The sequence below is a fragment of the Solanum dulcamara genome, chromosome 5 (assembly GCF_947179165.1).
Source record: "Solanum dulcamara chromosome 5, daSolDulc1.2, whole genome shotgun sequence".
NCBI classification, from domain to species: Eukaryota; Viridiplantae; Streptophyta; class Magnoliopsida; order Solanales; family Solanaceae; genus Solanum; species Solanum dulcamara.
Window position 1 is genome coordinate 71,684,008 of NC_077241.1, and position 17,540 is coordinate 71,701,547.

The 17,540-nt window shown below is 37.2% G+C and overlaps 1 protein-coding gene across 1 annotated transcript; it reads right to left on the minus strand.

Annotated features, from left to right (window-relative positions):
• Window positions 1-1,473: 1,473 nt before the first annotated feature.
• On the minus strand, window positions 1,474-15,577 carry LOC129889622 (bZIP transcription factor 16-like). The gene is made up of 14 exons (XM_055965005.1): window positions 15,277-15,577; window positions 14,320-14,438; window positions 14,160-14,216; window positions 13,990-14,064; window positions 13,109-13,198; window positions 12,960-13,019; window positions 12,691-12,860; window positions 8,322-8,376; window positions 8,030-8,066; window positions 7,654-7,943; window positions 7,122-7,199; window positions 6,919-7,044; window positions 2,542-2,813; window positions 1,474-2,404 (listed from the first exon to the last, which is right to left on the minus strand). The coding sequence occupies exons 2-14, from the start codon at window positions 14,383-14,385 to the stop codon at window positions 1,594-1,596; spliced, it is 2,187 nt and encodes a 728-aa protein (XP_055820980.1). The 5' UTR covers window positions 14,386-14,438; window positions 15,277-15,577; the 3' UTR covers window positions 1,474-1,593.
• Between the last annotated feature and the right edge of the window lie 1,963 nt (window positions 15,578-17,540).

Sequence of the window (17,540 nt, forward strand, 5' to 3'; positions counted from 1 at the left end):
ATAACAAGAAGTTACACAACTTCCTCAAAAGAAAGATAACTGACCTGGCAACTCTTTATAGAAAGGCTTCATTAGCTGGCTGCAATCATGCATGACATGAGTATGAAAGAAACTCCCACTTCACTGCAGTGATGATTACCTTCAAATATCAGCATGCTTGCTTTTCTCTTTCACAAGGTAAAAATAAGTCAGATACCTCAATCATGGCTAAAGTTATGACACAAATTGTATATGCAATTTAGAAGCTTCCACTATAACTGTAATGATGACTCCGTGAGATCACCAATATATATATATACAACAACAACATACTCAGTGTAATCCACAAGTGGAGTCTGAGACGGGTGGAGTGTACGAAGTCTTACCCCTACCCTGTGAAAGTAGCCTTGTGTCACGGACTTAGACTTCAACTAAGACTTCCGTGCGGCACTTGACAACTTACTCACGAATCTTTCACGATCTTGTAAGCTCAAGTAAGCCTTTAAGACTAGATCGCTAAGGGAATGCTAGATTGTAAGAAAGACAAGAGAGCTTTTATGAAGAAGGCTTTTGTATTGCTTGGAAGAATACTTGATTGCTTGATGATCTTCTACAAATGAATGTCCCCTCTATTTATACTACTCCTAAGGGGCCTAAGTGTAAATAAAATTTACTATACAAGTCCTTCCATATTTACAAAGAAGTCCCTACTCTAGAACTCTCCACACACTCTAGAGAATTCCAAGTCTTTCAAGACTTCTCTACAAGCTTCTACAAGAATCTAGAGTCTTCCACTAACCTCTCCAAGACTCTAGGTTCTTCTACCTTCTTCAAGAATTCTCTTGGACATTCTAGAGTCTTCTATTAACCTCTTCAAGACTCTAGATCTTTCCCCCATCTTCATGATCAAGTGGCGGGTCATGACACTTGGCTCAAGTAAAGCATATAAAATTAGGTATATAAAGATATAAAAGATCACCAATATCACAAGGACTCACACTGTTAAACAGGATATAAGAAGATGAAGACAGAAATACCATTACTTGATGATAATAAAATAAACAAACATTCAGGACCAAAGAGGAAAACAATAAAGTTTTTCCTATTCTTTAAATTTGGCTGTTCGACTACCAGGGAGGACCACTTAAAGGAACCATTCCCTGTCCGTCCCTCAGCCACTACGAGCAACCTGCTCTTGCTCCGGGAGCAGCTCGAACAGCCACTGACAACCAATGAGTTCGGGACTGGGACCCATGCCTAACCAGCATAGCCAGTTTTCAGAAGTAATGGAGCCATTTTACCTAGGTTTCCTCGACCAGTAGATGTTCATCTTGGAGACCTGAAGTGATTGCAGGTACAACTGGGTGTGAATGACACTCAGAGTGTTCTGCATTTTCACGGATTGCCAGGATCACACTGGAAACCAACATTTTCTGGAGTTGGAATTAGAAATTTGGATTTGTATCATACAGCAGTATACGCATAAAAAAAAAGTGGATATGAGCCTGATGATTATCAGATACAAAATGCATGCTTAGTGGGTTCGAACGAGTAAACAATATACAGAGCTAGAGGATAAATGAATATTTCCTGTTAAAGTACAAAAGAATATCTCTAGCTATTAATAATATGGTATTTTGACTCAACATAGCATTCTGCTTCCCATAAAAATGATCCAAAAGCAACTGCTTCCAGCATCAGCATTGTCAAACCAGAGTATGTAACAGACAGAACTTCATCATTAGAAACATCTAGGGTACCATCACCAGAAACTTTAATATCAGGCCTTCCAAATAATGCTTGCGTCTGCTTTTCAATCACAGTAACTGCTTCCTTTGATCTTAAGGTTGCATATCTCTGTAATGTCTCCGCATCCAAATACATCACATAGGATCTCAGCCTCTCTGGTTTACCCTCAATATCAGAAACCGCGAAACCTTCTCTTTCACCATCTTCAGGGTAAATTTCAATCAACGAATCTGAATCCCATAGTTGTCTTGGTGCGGCTGGCTCATCAGGATTCGTTGAGATCTGGAAACTCTCAGGAGGTTTGCTCATAGTTCTCTCAAGTTGATAACGTTCGTCAACCCTTTTGAGGAAATACCCATACATAATAGAAGCAGCATAGAGCTTACCAAGTTTGATTTTGCTCATTTGAACAATGCTATCGAGAGGCGCCACAGCGCGCTCACCGAGAACTATAGATATGTGACTGATGATCATTTCAAATGCATCAGGGGAGTGTACAGATTCTAGCTGCTGCTCTTGATTTGGCCAAAAGCCCACATTTCCCGTAGGATCTGATGTTTCAGATATTTTTGGGATCATTGAAATGTCATTGTCTACAAATTTATGTACAATTAAGCAGTACAGAATCTCCTCTAATACTTTCCGCCTTTCTTTCTCTCTGACTTCAGCTATTCTCCTGAAATTCAAAATGTATTTGTATCAGTCATATCCATATAAATAGCCTTGGGTGCTTAGTTTTCTGTTGGGCAGGAAACAATAACTGAAATATGTCACCCTAAGCAAACATAAAGAAGCAAAGGTCAAATAAATTACTTATGGAGGACATCTTTGGATGAAGACTGATTTTCCTTTAATTGGGCATCCCTTTCATTCTGAAGGTTCTCCAGCTGCTGTTCAATAGCTGCAGGAAGCAGATGGGGATGGGTTTGCAGCATCTGTGCTAAATATTGACCAACAGCTGACTCCAACTGAACTGGAGCAACTGGGACCAAATCACCTCCTGAACTTCCTGATGCTGTTGCTCTTGTCGTCCAGCTTCTGGTTTGGGCCTTTCCTAGCCTCGGAACAGAAAAAGATGGAGAGCTCTGCAGAAGGAAGTAAAATTACTATAGGCAATAAATGTAAGATAGCTACAGGCACTAAAGAAATTTCTCTTGTGAGGTACTGGAAGCTAGAAAGTACTGCACCTTTGTGACCCTCCATCAAGAACATCAACATACAATTGTATAATCAGCTAAATGGTCAAATTGAACTGTTCTTTTTTACTGTTTGTGGAAAGATGTATCACATGAAGCCGCAGAGAATACAATGACACACATACTATTAACCACACGAGGCCCCCACCCCAAAAAGGAAGGGGTGGTAAACAAGGAAACAACCCTAAAATCGGTCATCAGATTAAATGTTTCCAAATTCCATCACTCAAGCATACAAAACGGCACACATAAATTTCAAACTTTTGAACTCAAAATAAAACTGTACTTCTAGTCAGAGATATATTTACTGGAGAAAAATGCAAATTTCATATCTTTTCAGCTGATCAAATAAGTTTTCAACACAAACAAGATGTTCCATGCACTGATTAGCCAATCTTTCTATAGAGCAAAGCTAAACAAAACAATCCCGAGAAGATATCGTTACACATTTTAAGTTTACCAAACCACGCGATGTTCAAGAACAAGTGATATTAGCTTGAAATGTTAGTGATAGATGTTTTTTCCTCGATCATATGCATAATGCAACCATCTCTATATCAGTCACTTTTATGCTCCTAAAAGACTGTTTCTATTATTTTACCAATTCAATGTCAGTTACATGAAACGAATTCAACTTTTAATTGCTGACAAAGAGAGAAATTTCTAATCTGGCACCATGAAATAGATCTACTTTAAGGATTTCCAAATTGAAAATATACCAATTCAGCCTACTTGAGGGGCGGGAGGGGGTTCACCCGAACCCCCTAGGCAAAAATTTACAGATTTTCTGTAATTACATACATATATTAAGTTTGAACCCCCTGAACAAGAAACAAAACACAGCTGAGTGGTATAAGGCCTTCCAAATGCACCCCTATGTCCCGGGTTCGAATCTCATCAACTACATTATATTTTATATTTAGCTTTTGTTATTTTCACGTAACCCCTAGTACCTTCTTTTCTTTAATAATGGTAACAGTATTCATCAGCTTAGGGATTGCTGGCCACCCTAATTACAAATTGTAAGCATAATTAGCTTTTGTTATTTTCACGTAACCCCTATTCCTTTTTTTTTCTTTAATAATGGTAACAGTATTCATCAGCTTAGGGATTGCGGGCCACCCTATTTACAAGTTGTAAGCAACGACAAAAAGTCTTGTACATCTTACAAGAATTAATCACAGATCTTCACAGGGAACCCATGAAATCTACCAAGGATTCATCCTCCTCTACAAAGCTTTCTTTACACCAAAAATATAACGAAAAAATACATTTTATTATCATCTTGCTAGAATATTTTAATTCAACAATTTCTTGCAAAACTGAAGAGTATGCAAATATTCTTCCTCAAATATATGAACCAATGAATTTTGTATTCAAGCCAAACACATATATACCATATTAAGCTTGGGGAATTCGGAGTACATTTCAATCTGCATTATGCTTGTCATCAAGCTTTTATATATAGCAGGTGTTAATCAAGGAAGTAGTGGACACCATATTTCTACATCAACTTTGCCATAATTCGGGTAATCCAAATGGCTATCAGGCACATTCTAGCTTACACCATAGTGTTCATTAACATTCCTATAAAGGAGGGTGTATTCTGGTTTAATTAATTTAACAAACTAAACTATCGAAACCGCAGCCACTGGAATCTCTTTCTTCTATTGTGTATTTCTCTAATGAATACTCAATCAACTTCTGTTGTGAGTTTACATAACTCCCAGTAATTAGCATAAGTCGATGCTCAATCAATCGTTTGACTTGGAACATCTAGGCTCACTCTTCAACCAAAGTTCTATTTTCAAATAAAATAGCAATAATAAACAAATACTGTCAATTTTAACCTTCATCAAATAATCTTCATAAACTCGAAAAAGTATTATCCCAGCCATATTACGATAACACTTTATCTAGTCTCTTTTAGTGCTTCGAATCTACGATAGTTTATCCATGCCGAAACTAAGCATATTTTCTTCTCTTCTTTTTTCCCCCTTTTATTTATACTTGCAGTTTCAGAAACGCTAACCATAGCATTAGAAAGCGAAAATAGCTACATCATGAAACTATAAACAGTAAAAATAAGAATCTTACTTTGGAGAAAGAAGGAGCGAGAAGGGGTTTGGAGTCGGAAAATGCATAGGAGTGTTTCAAACCGCCGGCAACTGACGGAAGAACAACGAACACGTCAGCGAATATTATGGACATTTGCGTCAACTATTTCCGGCGGATGAGGGAGCGGTGGCTTTCCGGGGAACGGGAGGAATCTTCTGGTGGCTGCTGCGTCTGTTGCTTATTTAACGGTAGAACCGCAATTTTGCTGATTTTTTGAAGAGGCAATTGGTTGGCTATTACGTGGCATTCAAACTAAAGTATCTAATCTTCCCTACAACTTCTCTCTATAAATTAGCTTCGTTGTTTATATTAAATCATATGTTTCGTCGTTAGTTGCTATATTTTTTCTATTATTTTTTTATATTTAAATTTATTGTATTTAAATTGAGGATCTTTTGAAAATAATTTTTCGACCGCCACGAATCCTCTTCAAACACAACTGTGGTATATTAAGCTAACTCTTTTATCTACTTGGCACTAACTCAAATTCCAAAATGTATTCAGACTTGACGAATATTTTCTCCAATATAATCTTACAAATTAAGCTTCTCAAAAAGTACAAATTATTAAATTCACAAATAAAATATAGAAGAAAATCACTATTATTAACGGTGGGTCATAAACTCTATTGATATCATACTCAATTGAATTTAATACGTAAGTATTTACAAAAAGAATTTAATTCTTAGGGCTCAAATTTGAAAACTATAGTAAAAAATTGAGATATTTCAACTTCTCAGTGAAGATGTTTACAGTTCGGCAGCATTGAAAATCTCCATTTACCAATATCATTTAATTTTTTTGGTACACAGGTCTTACTAAAAAGTAAAAATTTGTATAACGCATCAATTCATCATTAAATGCCAAGAAACAGCCTCCTTACCTTCCAAGGTAGGGCTAACATCTGCATACACACTGCCCTCTCAGAAGATTACATTAGGCATGTTGTTGTAAAAATTATTGTTGGATCAAGTTTCCCAGAAAAAGCACCATTCACTTTTTCAAAAGAAAACAGAACATCTTTGCAGGTGAAAATGAGAAATGCCACCAACAGTTATCTGAGTGAAGGATAAAGGAAAGTGATTCCAAAAGAGGGTATAATACAGTCATATAGGAAATTTATTAGTTCTAAGAGACCAAACTCATCAACTATTTCAGTACATACAAATTTGAGCAAACAGAGACACCACGTATTACGCACAATACTATCCAGCGCCATCGATCACATACTCTACATATTATCCAGGTTTCTCGACCATAAAAGATTGGTCCAAACTGAGAAACAATGGACAGTATTGGACAACAAATCCTGATACTAAAAGGCCTAACATTTCACAGATTTTTAAACTACATAATATGCGAATTAACGACTGTTGCTACTAAGTTTGTTAGGTTAAGCCCTATTTTTCAATCCACGATAACGTAGCAATGACTTCACTGACCACCCTCTTTAGGCTCTGGTTGTGATGAATGCTGGGTATCTTTGTTTAGAGGTATGTCATTTCTACTAGATCTCGGATCATCCCGGCCTGGAACTTCACCAAGTCTCTCCTGCAAAGTCAAATCCAGTGACTCATGGCACACAAGTATCTAAAAGCAGAGACAGGTAAAAGAGAAGTAGCAATTTCAACTCCTTTCCGCAACTATAAGGTGACAAATAAAGTATGCCAACAATTGAATTAGCATTAAACCATGACACAGTCCACGCTATGTAAATACTACAGGCTGGTTGGTTCTGCAACTAGGAACATTATTCCTTTGACCTTTCCGCTCTCAGTTTCTTCCTTGTGCAATTAGTAATTGGTTGACAGCTATTAAATCTGTCGTTCTTTTTCTCTTCATTTGAGAGAACTAAAGAGAGGAAATGAGAATATACCTGAAGAGAAGCATTCTGAGCAGAAAGTTGGTCATGCTCCCTCCTTAGACGACTCAGTTCTGCTCTAAGAGAGGCATTTTCTTCCTTCAGAACTTCAGCACGCTGTGCTAGTTCATCACACTCTGCCTGGCCCCGAAAGACAAAGTGAAGTCTCAGGGGTCAATCCAGATTGACAAAGAAACAAGAGAAAGAATTATCTGTACCTGCTTCCGTAGCCTAGACCTACGGGCAGATTCCCTGTTGGACTGCTTTCTTCTCTGCCTCTTGAGCTCCCTTTCATCCTAAATTCAAGGAAAAGAAATATCATCAGTTATATAGACTAAATTACAAAGAAAAAGGAATCAAGGGAGACATGTCTGCAGTTAGAAACGGAAGAAAAGGACATCCCAGGAGCATGCATATAGGGTGTTCCACACCGAGTATCCAGCAAAGCTGCACTACCCAGGCAAATATCTGTGGCATTTACAAAATCTCTAGGTGTGAACAAATCAAATGAGTTCTACCAATAATCCTATGAGGCTATGACAGCCATATTGTACACTAGTTCATATTCCTCTCATGTAACTGAAGTACATGCTCTTAAAGTGGGTGTTTAGCATGAAGATTGAACATTAAGAGCACCTGTATATTCAAATCTAGCACCAGTCTTGTTTTTATAATGCAACATAGAGAATTAATCCGCCACATGCTAAGTTAAAGTTGGAAAAGAGGGAGAATGTTAAAAAGACAATATACCTGAATCCACATTTGTGATTGGACATTATCCCTTGATCCAGCAGTAACCATTCCTCCAGCAACTGAAGCAGACGGTACCTTCCCATGGATTGCAGGAATACTCGGTGAAGCAGCGGCATTCCAGTAGTCCATACCAATATTCAAGTTGGTTGTGGGGCCAGGAACACTGCCAGCACCCACGGCTGACATTGGCATGATTGCCATAGTTTGGTTGACCAATGAGTGAGGAGCACTAGTTCCTCCATTCTGAGAACTATGAGCAGAATTGCCATTTTGAGATGCTTCTTCAGCTGTAGAAGAGACGGCATACTTCTCATCAAATAATGCATTTCAAAACTTATCATAAAACGTTTAAAGCAAAATCATACCACCAGACCTGAATCTTGCCTGCCTGCTGACTTCATTGGTGACTCCTACACACAATCAACAAGAATAATCAAAGATGGTACCAACTAAGTACTAAATAGGACAATACTATTTGCATGTATACTGACTGCAATGGTAATTGATGGACCAAAAATCTAGGCTTGAAAAGCTGAAATTGATGCATTAAGATGGAAAGCCTATTTAATAGTATGCCTAAACAAGATTTAAGAAACAGTAATCCACCATAAAAACTGTCAAGGATGAGATGACATAAATCAAAATATCCACCATACAATACCCACATTTTGAGAATTCGCATCACTTCCTTCGCTTGAGCCTTCACTTCCACTCTCCGCACTGCAAGCCCAAAATCGGCAAATTAAAGATCAAACTTCTTAATAACTGACAGTACTTCCAGTTTAACTTGAACGACCTACACAATCATGCAGAAACAAATAGTCATCTCTTCCTACATTGTGAAGTGACTCCACAATTATGGGACATCTTTCTAATTATGGCAGGATTGAGTTGGCAATGCCAGGAAAAGCCCAGGACTGTTATCAAGTTAGCACAGAAGAGGATCAATAGATCAGAAAAGAAGATGAAGCGAGTACCAGATTGCATATGGTGTACTCTATGGAGGGGGAGGAATTCAAGATGTTTTGAATATAAGGGTAATTCAATCAAGAAAATAAAATAGAATTGTATCATATTATTCCTTTTTTTAAATATAAGGTAAATGCAAGAAGTATACCCAGAGAAAGAAAACCTACACCAAAATATGGTTCTCAACAAAATAGATCCAATCTTCTATACAAATAGGGACCTCATGAAAACACCAAAAGAAAACTAGAAACAAAAAACTACTTTTCAATTTTACAAAATCTTATTCCACCCCTTCAAATGTCCTCATATAACCCTTTACGAATAACTCACATGATTGCTAAGGGGGCAGTACTCCATGCCCTTGGACTTCTCTTCCCCCTCCTCTAAGTCCAACTTTGCAATGCCTCATTGACTTGTCTGACATCACACATTGCATCCCAAGCAAATTAAAGGCCATCCTCCATAATTGATTAGACATTTTACAATGCATACAAGATGATCTACATCTTCGCCCGACTGTTGCACATGAAACACCAACATAGGTGACCCTCCTCTTTTTCAATTTTTTTGTTATCAAAAGCACACCCCTTGTCGCCAACCATGCAAAGAAACATACCTATGGATCCAAATAGAACCATGAGGGAAAGTGTGTTCCTCTCTCACCTATAAACTTTTGTAATAGGATTTGGCAGTAAATAATCTATTTACACTTTCCCGCCAACTCCATACATCCAATGTATTGTTTAGTGTGTCCAACTATACAATATCTCTATGAAATTTTTCCATCTCCCAATCCTATACAATATCTCTGTGAAATTCTTCCATATCCCAATCCCATACAATATCTCAGTGAAATGCTTCCATCTCCCAATCCCATACAATATCTCAGTGAAATGCTTCCATCTCCCAATCCTATAGGTTCCTTCTGAATCTTAAATCCCATTGAATCACCCGCTTGTGAGACTTACAAATTTGTTTGATTATCATCTCTTTGGAAATATACTCTATATATGTTGAGGAAGGCTTTCCTCAACCCGTTCTCCCAGCACCACTTATGCACCAAAAAACTAATCTTGTTTCCATCCCTAATCTTAAAAGAATTAAAGAAGTATGTTCACTAAAGTTTGCCCACCCCTCCATAATACTCCTCTACAATCCACACACAAATAGAACGTTGCTCACCCTTCCATAATATTCCTCTATAATCCACACACAAACAAAGTTGTGATGTTTCTGGTCCTTTGTTCACCTTCCACGATATCATATTTTTCCGCTACCACCTCCCCTCCCCCTAAATCTCCATTTCCACTTCCCTGACAAAGCTTTATTTAACACTTTGATATCTTTTACTCTGAATCCTCCCCCTTTCATTGGAGATCGGACAACTCTCCGATTCACTAAATGATACTTTCTATTTCTTTCCATTGTGTCCTATAACTTTCTTCACTGTAAAGCAGCCTCAAATCAGTGGAATTTGGTTTTGTGTATATTGGGGGTTAGCTGGGTGATGCCAAAGACAACCAGGGGGCTCCTAAGCAGCTGGACAGGAATTGGCAACAGAAGGAAAAAGGAAGACTGGTGGAAGACTATACCAGCTTGTATATAGTGGACTCTATGATAAGAAAGGAATGCTAGATGTTTTGAAGGACAAAAAGAAAGTTTTTGGAAGATAAAAATGAAATACTCAAGTCTTTTGTTTTTTGGAGTAACTGGTAAAGTTGCTGCCATGTGACCAGGAGGTCACGGGTTCAAGCCTTGGAAACAGCTTCTGGCAGAAATGCAAGGTAAGGCTGCGTACAATAGACCCTTGTGGTCAGGTCCTTCCCCAGACCATGCGCATAGCGGGAGCCTTAGTGCACCGGGCTGCCCTTTTTTTTTTTTGGTGTAAACTAGAATTGGTAGGGGAAATCATAGGGATAGTTTATAGGAAACTTGTATTTGAGGGTGTACACATCACCTTGGGGGATGTAAGTTTCCAATTCATCATCTCTAGGTTGATGAATTTTTTGTAAATAAAAAGTTACTCTTATCTCAAAAGGAAAAGTTCCGCTGAAGTTTTTCCAACCTTCAAGTAAGTCACTTTACCAGGAACCTGAAATAGTAATAAGAAATATGTAGCTGTGCTAGAAAGGGTGCTTTTGATCAACACTTCCTTCACCCTTTTGACAAGTACCTGATCCTGCTAGTCGTTTCTTTTCTCTCTCAATAACTGAATTCCACACTGAAAAATAATTGCTTGACCCACCCAATGTTTACTCCAGATAGGTAGTAGGTACAGTACCCACCAATTCAGCACCTGCACGATCTCTTTGGTGCCATCCACTTATCCCACCGGTGTGATCTTTCATTTTCTAAGATTGATCGTAAGGCCTAACACAACCTGGAATTGATAAAAATCTATGTCAAGTAATCTAGCTAGGACACCTCTGCATCACAAAAGACCAGCCTATAAGAGGTGTAACCGTCACATTACTATACCCATTAAAAGAAGCATCCCTTTTAGACCTCCAAATGACTTCCCTATCCATCACTTTGGTCAAAGCTTCCATCACCAAGACAGAGAACCTGGCATTAAAAATGCAAAACTTAATCCATCTCATCCACTTGTCCCCAAAACTCATCTCAAAGTCTTCCATCATGTTGCTCCATTTCTGGTGTAAACAGGAATATATAGATGACTCGGAGTCTCTGTTAGAAGTACTAGTCTCTGTAAGGAAGAAGACAGTTTTGCTAGTTATATACCTTCTTGATTTCAATATACTGTAGCTATGGCCAGCACAGCCTTTTGTGCTTTTGAAGTTACAAAAATTGTTAAGATCTCAAAAAACAATCATGCAGATTAAGCAGAAGAGCCTTTTCACATCAATAGCAAAGATGTCCATGGGCAACAAACAGATCCCATTGAACTAAATAAATCTCTGCACTTGACATAAAAGAAAAAAGAGAAAAAAAAAGGGGCGCAACCCATGGCACAAAGCATCCCACATTAGCATAGCTAGGGAAGGGATGCACCCTGAGGGGTGTGATGTAGACAGTCTACAAGTGACAGCTTCCACGACTCGAACTTATGACCTATAGCCCACACGGAGACAACTTTGCCATTGCTCCTAGGCTCCCTTTCCAAAGAAAAAGAGTATATGACATTATTACCTTTTTTTGGTAGTAAATTACCAGTCCGGCTAAGGATATGGCAGGATAGTATGTAACCAAGAAATACTTGATTGGAGAAAAAGGGGAAAAAAGTTGCACTCTGAATGCGGTCCCAATAAACCCTACTTTAAAGTTTTAACTGGTGAGACCCTACATTAAAGTTTTAACTGGTGATTTTTTTATGGCATAACTTCTCCAAAAAGGAATCTAGGCAAATCATAATACACAAGCAGATAGAAAAATAAATGAATAATTAAAGGCAGCATGAAGGCTTTGGTCCAGTAGAAAGAGTGCAGCACGTGATGCGTATAATGAGTGTTTGTCACAAGTTTGAACCCTACTAAAGACGAAGTCTGGGACTTATGAAGAAGGATAAAGGACCGAGGCCATCATTTGTCGAGTTCCAAACTGTGTGCCACATAACCCAAGCAGATTTCTTGGTAATAATAATAATAAATAAATAAACCGAGCATGAACTGGAGCCATGACGATAGAACAACCTCAAACCATTTCAACAGAGCATGCATACTTGAATCCTGATAGAGCCCACAAGACCAATTACCAACTAAGCTGAATACTTTATTCATCTACTAACCATCTCAGTCAAGCTGCTTATGTTTAGCAGAAAGAAATAATCAAGGCAACTTGCATGAAGTGCCCAAGTAATGTAAACCAATTCAAATAGCAATCTATCCTATGTGTTTATACATGTTTTTCAGTTTGAGTGTCTTTCATATCAGCAATTTTTTAACTACATGCTAGTTAAGTTCAAGGGTGATGAAGAAGATGGGAAAAGCTAAAGGATTAGCGGACTGGTGTTAATCCCCATCTCCATGTGGTAATATCGTTCAGCATGTTTTTATTTTCCATGAGTTCTTCCTTAGGAACGATTTATTCAGTTGAGTATCACCATACCTTTTAGAGAAGACTCCATTTGCAGATGCTCCAGACGTTTTACCAGGTTCGTTGTTCTTTCCTGTAATCATATTCAAACTACCCAAGCTTCCTTTAGATCTTTTAATGGGCAATTTCTCCTTTCCCTCGGATGATTTACCATCTACTTCAGCATTGCCAGAGGTGTTAACCTACAAAAATTCATAAATCAGAAGCAGCATGAAAATTAGAAATTTAAACCATTGGTATCATCGCATAGGTTCAGTGAACATATCTAGCTTTGGACTTACTGCAACTTCAGCAATGCCGTTTGGAGAAGGAATCGCAAAGGGGCTGAAAGGGTAAGATCCCTATTTAATAAAAAAAATATTGCATGTAAGCAAAATAAAATGTGAGCAATATGTAGCAAGCTGAAAATTATCAGGGAAGAAGAAGATACCGGAGGAATAGATGGATGAGCATATATTCCACCATGGGGATACATTGCGACATAAGGATGTGGTGGAGTACCATAGGGTGGCATAAGATGCTGAAAAGGGGGGAAACATAAAATTGGTAAGAAAAATAACAGTAACCTGTATGAGTTACATCCTCAAAATAATAGCACCTCTTTTTCCAAATAAAGTCAAATAAAAAACAGATGTAGTAAATTTTCGCATATGGCCCCAGATGCTTGAATCTAGCAAAATTTACCAGAAACTCTCTATTTTTTCAGAACAAAACTCTCTATTTTCTCAGAACAAAACTCTCTATTTTTTCAGAACCATGGAGATGCAGGAAACAAGAAACCAGCATAATATTTGAGCAGAATTTTTTTTAGCTCAGACATCCTTGTAAACAACTTCATCTTTGTGAGCTTCGCATAGCCGATCTGGACTCAGATAAAGGAGGAGGATTGTGGTAGATTTATACAACATAAAATAGTCAAAACACGACTGATCCTGTAAATAGAATGGATATAGAGTAACCAGTGAATAATTAGCGCCAAAAATGAGGATGCTTAAGAGCAAAGCTCATCAGCGATAAAACAAGTTTCCTGAAACTCTCTAAAGTACAAGCCCAACTTTCTCCTATTTCAAATCCAGAATTGGTGATTGCAAGCACCTTTACATTGACCATCACAGACTAATACCACAAATATCCATCATTATCGTAACATAGAACTCTATACAGCATTATGAACACCAAGCAGGTGATCCTAAAATATCCAGAAACATGCTTGCTGAGGAAGATGTGATTACTGAACTCCCTCATGCACAGCCAGCAGATCTAATTTTGAAGGAATCACTAAACATACCATGAGTCATAATTCCACCATACCTGAACTCCCCACATGTAAGGGTGTGCTTGAGGACTTGAAGCCATGAACCCATGTGGAGGCATCGGAGAATATCCCTGCATGAGGATAATCCATGTCCTTTGACTACCAACAGTGAAATTTCAACAGACAAAGTAAAAGATTGAGTAACAATGCTACAGAAAAACTCAACCTGAAATCCGGACCAGTCTGGATTTACTGTACCAGGAGCAGTAGATGAAGCCTGCTCCTAAATTATGCAAAATAGGAAAATGATGCAATGGTTTTAGGCTAGCTCACATGTTATATAAATAACTCTGGTTATTAAAAGAAAAAAGAAAGAAAACAGTTACCTGTGAATTGGGAGTCTTCGCCTCCTTTGCCTCCTTAGAGGATTTGTCAATATCACTGCTCCCCATGGCTAAACTGCACCACTACCTCAATAACTCCTCAAACCATTCTGTCACGCAAACTAAAAACACATACATGAAGTTCTTCATGAAAATCAGCTGAAGTTATATTTTACAACACAAACAAATCCAAGCATGAATTTACATATTTCTGAAAGTAAAGCATAAATTAGACCAAGTTCTATCTTTTTTCAACACACAAAAATCCATGGCATGAATTTACATATGTTTGAAAGTAGAGCACAAATTAGACCAGAATTCTATCTTTTTCAACACACAATTCCAAGGCATGAATTTACATATGACTGAAAGTAAAACAAAAATTAGACCAAAATATTATCTTTTTTCAACACACACAAATCCAAGGCATGAATTTACATATGACTGAAAGTAAAACACAAATTAGACCAAAATTTTATCTTTTTTCAAAACACACAAATCCAAGTCGTGAATTTACATATGTCTGCCAGTAAAACACAAAATAATACACCAAAATTACCACGAAATAACACATAAGCAAAGACGGACCCAAGCTCTACCAAATTTCTAAAACTAAACCAAATAATCAAGCTAAATCGGCATTACTCGTTCATCCCAAGTGTTCATTCACACAGATTTGCTATTTACCTAGCTGTAATCTCCAAAATCCGAACTGAAAAAAATGAAAACTGTCTACCAAAAAAAAACAACATAAAGCTCAACTCCACATACAGTTTATGCTACAAAAAGAAAAGCGATTAAACCCACAAAAAAGAACCTCTAAAAACAAGTGGGGTGTAGCTCGATTCTTGAGCTGCTTACACCCTCACCCTAGTGGTGGGGTTTCGTACATCCCCTCCCCCCCCCCAAAAAAAGACCTTTAAAGAGACTAAACATGAAAAGCTTCGTAAAATCAATTACCGTGAAGATAAACAAGAAACAACAGTGAATCTGAGGAATTGGGTCTGCTTCAGCTGTAGTATAACTCCGAGTAGAACTGGTTTAAGCTTGAATAGAGCACCAAATTAGATGTGTTTCTCAAAAGGGGCAAAGCAAAAGCAAAAAAAAAAGATCAAAATAGTGAAATTGAAAGATAAAATTGAGGGAAAATATACAAAAATTGGAAGATTAAGAAAGAGAAATTGGGGGAGATTTTTAGAGAGAGAAAGTTAGGGCTTTGTTTCGATCGTTGAATTGGTTGGTGACGTGGTGCAATTGACCCTATCGTGGACTTATTTCAACGGCTCAGATTCGTTTCTCTTTTATTATATATATGCTTCTTTTTTTTCAGTAAATAAATTTTGTACAAACGTTTATAAACTTGGATAACTGATCGGGTTTGACCAACTCTCAAAGCTAAATGAGATTACATTAATTTAATATTTATAAAAATTTAGATATTTAAAAAATTATATAAAAATATTATTATATGTTGTAATTTTTATTATATCAATATGACAAAAAAATATATTTTAAAATATTAATCAAAGTTCATAATTTTTGACTTTAAAAAAAAATTATGACAAGTTTAGAGAAAACGGAGGAAGTAAGAGTAGCAGATATAAGTTTCTATTACGGTGTGTTTGGTAAGAAAGAAAATGACTTTTTCAGAAAAATATTATGAGGGTGAGATTGGGTGGAAAGTATAGTTTTGGAGGATGGAGTGGGATGAAATGGTCAAGAAATGGAGGTTGAGGAATTTGAGTGGGTGGGGAGAGGAAAATGAAATTGAAAGTTACTTGTTGAAGAGTTACTTCTTACTTTCCTAATGAAAGTGATTTTTCTTAATTTTAAAGAATTTATTTTTCTAGAAAAATATATTTTTAAATAATTATGAACAATTAAATATGAAAAAAATTAATAATATTTTCTTCCATACCAAACATGCCCCTAAGTGTGTGTTTGGCTATAAAAATAAAAAATCAAGATTTTCTTTCTTATCAATACAAACAATTGACTCTTTTCTTTTCTGTTGCATAGATTTTATTAATAAAAATATACAGATTACTGTGCAATGTGAAATAATGGTTGAATAAACGAGTTCAGATTTATACTAGACACAAATCACACAATCAAAAAGAAAAAATAGCTTTTTTAAAAAAAGAATTAACACAGATTTATCAATTTCAACTTTGAGTTTAAAGTTATATATATATATATATATATACATTTGAAGGCTTTTCATCAAAAGCACAATATTTTACCTCAGTCATTATTATGCTATTAATATGGTGTATTGGTATTTGAACCCAAGATTTTATACCTTTATAAAGGTGTAATAATGCATTGGAGTACAAATTAGAAGTTCTATTGTTATGATATATTGAGATTTGAACCCATTTTTTTAATATCTTTTTCGAAATATTGCTTTTGAAAGGTAGGACGGTTGTTTGCGAAAGACCCTCGGCTTTAAGAGAGGACAAGATAAGAGGTCAGATAGGGGCAAACATATAGAAAACAAGATGAAAACAGGAATAGCAAAAGGGAAAGTCGTGGTAGAGTGGTACGGGAAGAAAGAGGCATAACTACAACAAATAAATAAATAAGATAAGATAAGATAGATAAGACAGTCAAAGTACAACGGCGCCACAACTATAAACAGCAATACAATGCAGAAATCAAAACACAATAAACAATGAGCAAAACTACAACTACTATGGTGCAAAGGATGAATCACTTAGCCTTTTATCCTAATCTGAGTCCTCCACAAAGGAAATTATAGTGCGCTAATGCGCCTACTAATAGGGTAGGATAACGCAACTATGTACTAGCCTTCTACCCGAATGCGGGTCCTCCACACACTCCTATTTAAGGTCATGTCCTCGGTAAGCTGTAACTGCGCCATGTCTTGTCTAATCACCTCTCCCCAATATTTCTTCGACCTACCCCTACACCTCTCGCACCTCCTCACTGGGGCATCTGTGTCTCTCCTCTTCACATGCCCAAACCACCTAAGTCGCATTTCCCGCATCTTGTTTTCCACTGAGGCCACTCCTACCTTGTCCCGAATAGCCTCATTTCTAATCTTGTCGCTCCTGGTATGCCCACACATCCATTTCAACATTCTCATATCGGCTACTTTCATCTTTTGGACGTGAGAGACCTTAATTGGCCAACACTCCGCCCCATATAACATAGTTGGTCTAACAACCACTTTGTAGAACTTGCCCTTAAGTTGTGGTGGC